We start from the raw sequence: 10,312 nt of genomic DNA on the forward strand, positions 1-10,312 counted from the left end.
GTTATTACATTGCATGTAGGTGATGAACAAGCCAAGGCCAGCAAGGAGATTCACAGTCATCTTAGTTGTTCTTCCCTCTAAGGATCTTCTCCAGGAAGCATGTGTTCTGCTCTGTGTTTGCCATAGCTCCTTTTCCCTAGCTCCCCCTCCAGATGAACACTTTAAGCATTCATACCTATACTTGAAAGGTGTGGTCATTTAAATAGTAAGATAATGAGGTCATCATCATTTCATGTCTTGATGAACTCACAACTTACCTACCTAATACAGAGCCTGTGAACCCATCATTTGAGCCTTCTTGATAGGGTTAAATATTGCCCTCTGCAGGCTACTCTTAAAATGTTAACTCTCCAAGAACTAATACAAATCAGGTTATCAGACACAAGATACTCAACCATGTGAAAGCACTTAACACTTGGGGAGAGAAAGGGGTGGAAAGCTCTGATGTGATCATTTTGTCTCTGATCAACTGGACTATGGAGCTGGAGTGTGAGCACATCTGAGAATGGATAAGGAGCCAGAGGATCAGAAGCTGGGTTGATTTGCCAGCACAGGACTGAAAGGCTCTCTTAATTCAAGAGCAGTTCCACTTCTAAGGGAAAAGAACAAGTTCCCTAGACAAGACCCTTTTCTGTTCTTAGCAGAAAGGAGTAGCTGGGGAGGAGAGATGAGGTGCATAACAGGCTTGTAATTCTCCAAAATCTGTTTGTGAAGTCAGAAAGTATGTAAAAATTTCCAGGTTGGAAATTCAGGGAGTAAAGGGGGGCCAAGTTTCATCTGAACTTTCTGCCTTCCCCATCATAGGATCAAGTTTTATTTACTATCCTTCTAGCTTCATCCAAAATCATGAAGGTTTCACATGGAAGAAGAGCTAGGGAAAAGGGGCTGTGGTAGGCAGGGCAGTCAGTGGGCCCCTGATCCATGGAAAAGACCCCTTGAGGGGGAAGCAATTAGGGCAACTGTAAGTCTCTGGCAAACTCCCTCTCCTAGCTGGGCTTGGCTCTGCCCACCAATGGTCTGACTGATTGCTGAGACCCTTGTGACCCTCACTGTGTGTTTTGCAGACACATGCAAAGGCTCTGAGTATAAGCTCTGTGATACCCAACACTCTGGGTGTTCACATACACCACTGAAATACTACAGTCTTCTGCTATCACCACTAACTGGGGCTCCCTCTAGCTGTGGAATCTGTCTCTCATCTCCTGGTAGGAAACTTCCAAATAGTGCTTAAGCTGATGTGCCTCCATTCTGGGGTGGGAGTGGGGGAGAAGCAACGGCTTTGGAGCCAGACAGATCTGTGTTTGACCTGCCCATTCCTAGCTGGGTAATCCAGCAAGTGACCTAGGCTGCTTCCTTGTCTTTAAAATGGAGTAAATGCCTATTTCACTCAGGATTGTAAGGGTTCAGAACAGTAATATATACACAATGTTTAACCTTAAGCTTTTCAACCACTCAAGTTCCAGAAATATCTTGAGCCCTTGGGTCAGTTGTGATTAAATTTATCCATCAATTCAGTACATATTTATTGAATACCTACTAAGTGCCACAATGCCTGACAGGTATGAATGATTCGATGAGCCTGGATATCTCTTTTATCTTCTGGCACAAATTCTCCTAGGGGTGTGGCCGGGGAAGGGCTCAGGACCTCGGATGGTAGATTCAGTAAGCTTTTAGCACAACAATTTTAATTGCAAAAATAAACAGTTTTGTCAACTGCTTGAAAGTAGCGTTTGCTTACAAAAAAAGTTAACAACAACTAAAAGGAAATAACCCCAAAGCAAAACGTTACATCCAATGGCTGCTGAAAACGACATTGCTGTACAAAGTCCCGCACGAGACCGGCTCGGCGCTACCCCAGCCTGTCTCTGGGGAAACGAGGGAAGGCGTGGGGCATGCGCCAATTACAAAAGACTGTCTTGAGTCCCAAGGAAGAACCTACTCCGTGAGTAACCCCAGAGAACTTCCTCCAAAGCTTGAATGAGGTGGGGCGACAGCGCCCGGACGGCGGGAGCTGTCCGCGGAGCTGGTGCTGAATGGGGCATATGCTGCGGGTGCTTCAAGGGAACTGGAAGCAGGACCAGAGGTCAGCCCCGGGCGGCCGGAAGCCGGACCACAGGTGGGAACAGGACAGAGAAAAGTGCGGGCCAAGTCTTCTCTTGCGCGCCGGGTGGCGGCGCCTCGATCTACAAACCCACCACGCTCTCACAGAGCAGCGAAAGAAAGGCCCAACGAGTAAAAGCCCAGGCCCTTGAGCCGCTCCTCGGCTCGCGCCTTCTGCTTGAGGTGCACCTTGCTGTGCCGTTTCTTCTCATCACTGCGCGCAAAGCGGCGGCCACATACGTCGCAGGCAAAGGGTTTTTCGCCAGTATGGGTGCGTACGTGTGTGGTAAGGTGGTCGCTGCGGCTAAAATTGCGGAGGCAGATACGGCACTGGAAGGGCTTGTGACCGGTGTGGATACGCAGGTGGCGGTTGAGCTCGTCGGAGCGTGCAAAGCTGCGCACACAACTCTCCACCGGGCAGGCAAAGGCCTTGGCATGCGGCCGCGGGCAAAAGCAACGCGCGCTGCACTTGCCACCCCGGCGCCCCTTGCGCCGAGCTTTGGCCGGCGGGAATGGAGCTGGTGGAGGTGGCCCCGGAGGCTCGGGCACGCCACTGGCCACTGGGATGTCCGCTACCAGAGGTTTGGGGAAGTCCGCCGCCGCGCTGTGGAGGCCCAACGGAGAAAGCGGAGGCTGCGTACCCGGCAGAAACTCTCCACTGTCGCCGCTACTCCCTCCCTCCCCACTAGGAGGGGTCAGGAGCCCTGGGAGGCCTTCGGCCCCCTCCCCTAAGTCACCCGGGGTGAGCAGGAAAGCGTCGTAGGACCCCGTGGGGTAGAGTCTGTTAGCCGGGCCCGCCGGCAGCTCTGCGGGACAACTGATGGACAGTAGGTCTTCAATCTTGGCCCCCAAAGGAGGGAAACGCGTCTCCGGGGTGGCCTGGTAGCTTCCCTGTGACCCACAGCTCCCTGGGGCTCCGGTCGAGAGCAGCTCCCAGGGAGCATAGGGACCTTTGAAGGCGGAGGCAGCGTCCAGCGCTGGGGAGACTGGTGGAGCACGGAGGCCAGGCTTAACGTCGGGCGGGGAGAGCTGAGGCTCATACAGGCACTGAGAGGGAGCGCCCTCTGAGGGTGAGGTCTCCCAGAACGCCTCTGAGAAAGCGGCTGCGCCCAGATCCGGTGAGTAAAGATCCGGCGGCACCGGCAGCAAGGTATCGGAAGCTGCAGGAAAGGAGGCGTCCAGCGGAGACCGGGAGGCTGAGGCTTCAGGGCCAGCCAAAGGAGCCAGGCCTAGGATGCCCGACATGAGGTTGAAGAGTGCCTCCGGGTCGTGCGGATGTTCGGGTACTGCCTGGATGAAGAAGCTACCGCTGTAGCTGAGGCCGGGAGGGGGCGTGGGCGCAGGCCCCTCCAGGAAGCAGGAGTCGACTAAGTCCCCCCCGGCGCCGCAGCTGCTCAAAGCCCAGCTCAAGAAGTCGCCTGCTGGGGGGGTGGGGGGGCAGGAATCAGCTGCGGGCACAATAAGAGGGCACGCCTCGGAGTTCCACCCCATTCCCACGAAGCCCTTGGTGCTTAATGACACAAAATGTCTTTTGCACATTCTAATCCAGCTGGAGTCGGCAAATGCCCCGAGATGCACACATGAGCATGCACACGAAAAACACACGTGCAGGCAAAGGATGCCTCCATACACGCAAAGGTTCCTGCAGAGGCGGCGGCCCTGTGGGGGTGGGAATGGGATGCGCACTACCGGACCCCAGAGCCTCCTACGGTTCCTACCCCCACAGTTCCTGCATTCCAGTCCCTGCCGGTTCTCAGGCATCCTGTGCCCCCGCGCTGCGCCGCCGTCTGAGCACCCCGACCGCGCTCCTTACCTCCGGGATAGCCGGCGGCCGCGGGAGCGTCCCTGGCGGGCAGCCGAGGCAGTTCTGTGCTTGGTTCGGCGCAACAGCCCTCAGGGGACTTGACCAGAAGCGCGTCGGGGTTGGAAAACTCGCTAAGGTGGAGCATGGCGCGGCCGCGGCTGCGGGGCGCTGGGGGCCTCGCCCGCTAGGCTTCGGTGCGCGCGGGTGGTGGAGAGGTCAGCAGTCGAGGCGCCCCGCGCCGCACACACCTAGGTGCCCGGGTTCCTGGCTCCTGGCGCTCACCTCTGGGAAAGAGGTCGGGGGCCAGGGTTCCCTTTTTCGCCGGGACTAGCCTCGGGCAACCGCACCTCTCCTCTTCAAAGCGCAGCCGGACTCCCCCAACCCGCGGCCCCCCCACTTATATAGCAGCGGCGGCGCTGGCTCTGGGCTTCCGACTCCCCGGGCCACTGCCATTTCGGGAGGCCCCGGCCCTGCCGCCGTGACGTAAATGCCCAAACATGGACACAGGATGTGTGCCGGGGACTCCCGAAAAGGAAAGCTCGGGTAGTGACGTCGTCGCAGCCGCCGCCGCTGCTGCCTCCGGGCCCGCGCCAATGCGTGCGCGCGCTCTCTCCGAGCGTGGCGCCTCTTGCGCGCTGGGGCCGCGGGTGCGCGGGACTCGAGTGCTTACGCCGCGTGAAACTGGCGTCCAGTGCGTGCACTTCTCACCTGGAGGCGGAGGCCGAGGGAGTGAGAGGGAAGGTGCGCCTGACTTTGGGATTACACAGTCTGTGATTGGAATCTGTTCTTTGCCACTTACTGTGTCCTTTAGTCTCCTTGAACATCAGTTTCCTCATCTGTGAAATGGAGATATGTCTCTCGACTTAATAAATTTAGTATAAAGAGTAATTGTGTTAGAGCGCATAAAGTTTTAGGCTCCCGGGTACTCAGTAAGCCGTAAGAATTATCGCCATTGTTAATTGCTCTTTGCTGTCTTCTTTTTTCGTTTTCTTAAGTTTTGTTGTTGTTTATTCTTGGGAAAAATAACTTATTAAAATTTAAAAAAGGGTCATACTACTCTCTAATGGTGAGAGAGAAAAGTCAGAATAGAAGGGCATATTCTAAATCGTAAAGTTTCTCTTTTCCTCATCCACCTAGCTCCCAAGGTAACCACATTTAAGTGTCTTGTGTATTCTTCAAAAAATATATATGTATATGCAAGCATCGCATTGTTCTGCAACATAGTTGTTTATTTGTTTCTCTCTCATTTGAAGTAGCTGGTAGGTTGCTTCTTGTAAGGACTTAGCTTGGTCTTTCTTGTCTAAGGCTCTAAGGGAGGGCAGTTTGCCCACTATCCATCAGCATATAGGAAGTTTTCAACCTTTTTCTCTTACTAGTTATTGTAGTCAATATCCTTGACCATTTAACTGTGAATATATCTGTGAGCTCAATTCCACTGAGTATAATTCTGAGTCAAAAGATATGTGCAATTTTAACAGACAATGGGCAATTTGTCCTCCAGAGACGTTGACAATTTCCCCTACCCACAGGTAAGATGTTTGTCTAACCTCTCTCCCATTTGTATAAATTAGTTTTACACTAGCCTCCCCCCAACATACACAGATAATCTGCAGGAAATATTTCCTTGCAGTACCTAGATTTTTATTTATTTATTTATTTATTTATTTTAAAAATAACCCAATAAACCATTCCCTAATCTTAAGGAGGCTGTGACTCTGATGCAGAAGGCCAGAGTCGACTTTAGCAAAGAAATTTGCTTGTTTTCCTGATTTCATCTCTCTTCTGCTGTGATTTTTCCCTCCTTTCTCATACTCTTAAAAAGTTGTTTATATATTTCTACGTCAATTCCTTTCTGCAACCAAATTTGGGGATTAAATAAATACATGAAATAACATGTTTGTCTTTACAAAAACATCAGTTCTTGGAACTCTGGGTGCTGGGAGGTAGGAAAGGTAGGGTTAGGACACCCTCCTCTCTACTTTTCTAGAGATAGAAGTAAAGCCATTCAGGTGCCATGGGCTACAGTATCACTGGTAGGATATCTCTCAGCCTTTCACACCCACCTTTCCAAGACAGAGTAACAAGAATGCCCACCCACACCTTACCAAATTCTCAGGCCTTTCACCCTAAGTATATTATCCAAATATGTATTCATTCAATTTCTCAATGTTCACTATTCCTTAAATGCCTAATAGGACTATAAGGTAGATTTTGTTATTTATTTAACTAGGACGCATCTCCATTCTAGCTGTCTGCCTTTTCATCCTCCACCCCCAACAACTCCACACACATGTTCACAGAATATGTCATCACTATAATTACCTGCAAAACATATGCTGACACTCTTGCATCAATCTTCTCTTCGTGTCTGGCAATTATACAAAGGTTTTTTACATACAGAGTGCTACATGTGCAACATGTCCTAACAAATGCCACAGATAAGTTCTGTGTTAGTAGCACACCTGTTTCTGCATGTAGAAAGTGCAGAAACCTAGCACATGTCTATAAGGAAACCTAGCACATGTCTATAAGGATTAGACACAGAGCACTAATTCCTTTATACTCTATTTCAGACCGAGGGTTTGATTCTAATCCAAATGCTGTGCCAATACCAGGTGATCCTACCCCAGACATACAGGGCACACATGTCTCAGATCCACCTGGCATCTTGCTGCCTGGGAGGAAAGGGGAGTGGAGGGGTTTGGCTAGGCCTGTGTCCAGGGCTCCCCATGTTGCCCCGTCAGGACAGATTGGCCAGCCCCAGGTCCCCATCCCTTCTGCTGTTCTGCCCTCTGCCACAGCGTTCCTCCTCCTTCTTAGTCATGGATAATTCCTCTACTCCTTTGGCAACTTCCCAGGTCATTGCTGCTCTCTGCCAAGGGCCATTGGCTAGGTCTGTGTTAAAACACCCCAACTTCTTTTTAGAGAACAGGCCTGGATATATATACCTGCACACATAAGCTGGCTATCTCTGGAGGGAAATTTGCATTTGCATTTGCTTCTCTGAGGAAGAGGAAGGAATATAAGAAAATGAGCATTTTGTGTTTCCAGTTCAGTGCTTCTTTCCCTTCCCCTCCAAGTTTTAATAACTTAAAAATATATTCTAGGTTCAGATAGAATAGAGGTTTTTAGAAAGAGAAGTAAAAGAAGGGCACTTAGATCACTTTATTTCACATTTCAACATAAAAGTACAATTTATGCAAGGGAAATCACTACATCAAGCACTTTACAAAGATACCATTAATCATCACAAAAGCACTATGGATTAAAAAAAGTTGACCCATTTCACAGATGAATACACAGACTCAAGAAGGTTAAATCACTTGCCTCAGGCCACATGTCTTTCTCCTCTTCAGTGATGGTACAAACCCTCTTCAGTGATGAGTCAAACCCAGGCTAATCCATTCCATAAAATAATTTAGGAAAAGACAATCATTTTGACAACAGGATTCACTATGGGACGGCTTCAGATGAACCATCTCCCTCTGACTTTTCAAATAGGCAAATGTGCAGATTTCATCTGGCAAGTGTCCATCCCTGCAAGAATTTCCTGGAGAGATTACCACAGGTAGAAGCACCATGAGTTGCATCAGATGTGCTGAGGAGAATCACATAGAAGGTCTCTAGAAGCCAGAGTGGAAGTTCCTCGTGGTGGTAGTGTGTGTGTGTGTGTGTGTGTCCTTGGTGAGGGTGAGAGGAAATTTATGATTTCCATGGAAAAAGGTGGGGGAGGGAGAATTTTCTAGATAAGCACCAAGCAAATAAATACGGAACGAATTAATGAATGAACAGACTCATTCATCAAATGTTTGTTGAGCACAGTCTTATACCAGGCACCCTCTGGCCCTTCAGATGCTGATGCTGATCCACAGTGGATGCAACTGGGGCTATGGAGGGGGTATGGAGCAGTAAAGGCAGCCTCCCTTTTCTCTCTTTGGAAAGGACCCAACCCCTGTCATCTTTCTGGTAACGCTACTGCTTCCACCCCCACCCCTCACCTTGACCTTGGCTCTAAATATCACTGTGTTCAAATAATAGTGTATGTATTTTAAAAGACTACAAGAAGACAGCTGCCTCTGAGTATTATTCATGAAGAGGCCAGCACTCCGTCTCCATGGCGACTCCTGACAGAGAACTGAGGAACAGCTCCACGTCCCACTTCCTGGGGCCATGGAGAAGCAAGGACACAGCCTCTCCCCCTTTGCTTTCCTTTCTGCCTCTCCTCTCCTCCCTCTTTCTCATCTTTCTTCTCTCCCCCTCCCCCACTCTTTTTCTTTCTGCAAGATTTATTTGAAAACAGGGACAGAAGCAAGTCTAGTCATTACACAAAGAATAAGGCCAATGAAGCTGCAGCAGAGATGAAGTTTGACCCCAGATACAGCCTCAGTATCACCTAATTCTCCTCCCCCAGAACCTGCAGTGCCCTTACACTTTGCTGACCACAAGGGAAGGAGTCCCCTCTACCCCTGAGGCTAAAGACCCACTGTCTTGATCTTTCTCTGTCCCCTTCCTCTTTCCTGCCCTTGGTCAGTCATTGGTTGGGTTCTTACTATTTTTTAATGCCCACAAAAGTATCATAGGTTCATTGGGAAAAAACAAAGATGTTAACATTCATAATGCAGAAAGGGTCCTCCCCAGTGGCATAATGGATTAAAGCACAGCACTATGAAACTATCAGTAGCCACTGCAGCACATGTTGATCCCCGGCCAGGGAGGTGACCCACATGGTGCAGCAGACCCCTTCTCACCCGCTGTTCCCCTTGGCAGTGTACTTACTTCAGTAGATTAGTCTGTACTGTGAGGGGGAGAAAGCATTCAAGAGACAATGTTAAGTCAGTGACAAGGGTGTGTATAGTGTGCTTGCACCGGTGTAAATGATGATGATAATGAATATTGAGTACAAATGCATGGACACATCTATAGGAACTAAGTTGCTGTGCTTCCCCACTCTGTCTCTGGTGAATCCTCTCACCACTGCTTTCTACCCCCACACCTCTGGCCTAGACCCCAGTTCTTGTATGTTAAAATAAATAAAATCAATAATAGTTATAGCTATCTTGGTACAGACTAATCTATAGTGTTGTTAACAACTGCACCAGAGTATTCCATCATGTAGATGTGCATAATTTTTTAAAAGATAGATTTATTTATGCATATAGAACTGGGGTACAGGCCAGAGGTGCAGGGGCAGTGAGAGGATTCATCAGAGACAGAGTGGGAAGCAGAACAAGCAGATTGATGAAGTACACTGCTGAGGGGAGCAACAGACAAGACAGAAGAGGTCGGCTGCCTTCCGCACCATGTGGGTCACCTCCCTGCCTGGGATTGAACTCATGGTGAAATGGCTGTGGCTAGCTTACTGTGCTGCATCCCAACCCATTGCGCCACCAGGGAGGGCCAGATGTGCATAATTTTTTTTTAATTTCATACTTTCTGGTTTTCACTGTTGTAAAGAATCTATGCATTGCTACTTATCTGTACTGGTTGCACTGATGTGGGTAATAGAAATACAGCATACCAGGATCAGTATACCACTTCTAAGGGCACTTTTTACCAGGTATTGAGAGCTTTATATCTTTTTACCTTAAACCTTTACTACCCTGAGGAGTACTACTACTATCTTTATTTAACAAGTGGAGAAATGGAGGCAAGAGGAGATTAAGAAATTTGCCCAAGCTTACAAGGTAATTGATGATGCAGGATTTGAACCTAAAATAAAATTGTAGCCTAGTTTCCAAAATATGGAATTGCTAGATCACAGGCACATACACATAAATTGTAATATATAATGTCAAGTCTTCCTTTTAGAATATTCTAATAATTTTGGGGCCAGATAGCAAGATTTACAAAATTGACAGTCAACTGGTAAGCAGAAAGAGGTATCCCAGTGACATTTCAAGTGTGTGTTGTAAAAAGACTCCTTGAGGGCAAGAATCTTTTCAGAGGGCTTGGTATTTCCTTTTGCAAGATCTAGGGTCTAATGTTCCCCCCAAAGGTATCTGAGTGGGAGCCTTTCTCATGCTCCTCACACCCCAGAGTGGGCATGGAGCTTAAATTAATCTGATTTGGCAGGGTGAGGTATGCAGTATGAAGGCTTCTGCTCCCTCTTTACTTGTGTTTTACTTTGTGTCATGGTAGACACAAAGGAGGAGGACACGGTGGCTGCAAACCATTTAGGAAAAACTTCTTGAGTTCTTCCAAGGTATTTTCTTTTCTTTTCTTTTTTTTTAAAGATTTATTTATTTATGCATACAGAGCTGGGGTACAGGTCAGAGGTGAAGGGCAGTGAAAGGATTCACCAGAGACAGAGTGGGGAGCAGAACAGGCCGACTGACAAGTACACTGCTGAGGGGAGCAGCAGGTAGGTCAGGAGAGGTCTGCAGCACCATGTGAGTCACCTCTGGGGTC

At 48.8% G+C, this 10,312-nt stretch overlaps 1 protein-coding gene across 2 annotated transcripts; it reads right to left on the reverse strand.

Moving 5' to 3' along the window:
* Positions 1 to 2,146: 2,146 nt before the first annotated feature.
* Positions 2,147 to 4,436, reverse strand: EGR4 (early growth response 4). 2 transcript variants are annotated; one of them, XM_004691528.2, is made up of 2 exons: positions 3,914 to 4,436; positions 2,147 to 3,521 (listed from the first exon to the last, which is right to left on the reverse strand). In XM_004691528.2, the coding sequence occupies exons 1-2, from the start codon at positions 4,047 to 4,049 to the stop codon at positions 2,203 to 2,205; spliced, it is 1,455 nt and encodes a 484-aa protein (XP_004691585.1). In that variant the 5' UTR covers positions 4,050 to 4,436; the 3' UTR covers positions 2,147 to 2,202. The 2 variants fall into 2 exon arrangements, with proteins under 2 accessions (XP_004691585.1, XP_004691586.1); XM_004691529.2 differs by having other exon boundaries at positions 2,147 to 3,518; positions 3,914 to 4,133.
* Positions 4,437 to 10,312: the final 5,876 nt, after the last annotated feature.

This window comes from Condylura cristata, unplaced genomic scaffold, assembly GCF_000260355.1.
Source record: "Condylura cristata isolate star-nosed mole 26May11 unplaced genomic scaffold, ConCri1.0 scaffold00031, whole genome shotgun sequence".
Lineage (NCBI taxonomy): Eukaryota > Metazoa > Chordata > Mammalia > Eulipotyphla > Talpidae > Condylura > Condylura cristata.

What these genes read in the sequence shown, in the direction of transcription:
- EGR4 (XM_004691528.2), bottom strand. Translation starts at nt 4,049, where the DNA reads ATGCTCCACCTTAGCGAGTTTTCCAACCCCGACGCGCTTCTGGTCAAG. An exon ending in GGCCGCCGGCTATCCCGGAG is followed by an intron (nt 3,522 to 3,913) that starts GTAAGGAGCGCG and finishes CCACCCCCCCAG; the next exon opens with CAGGCGACTTCTTGAGCTGG.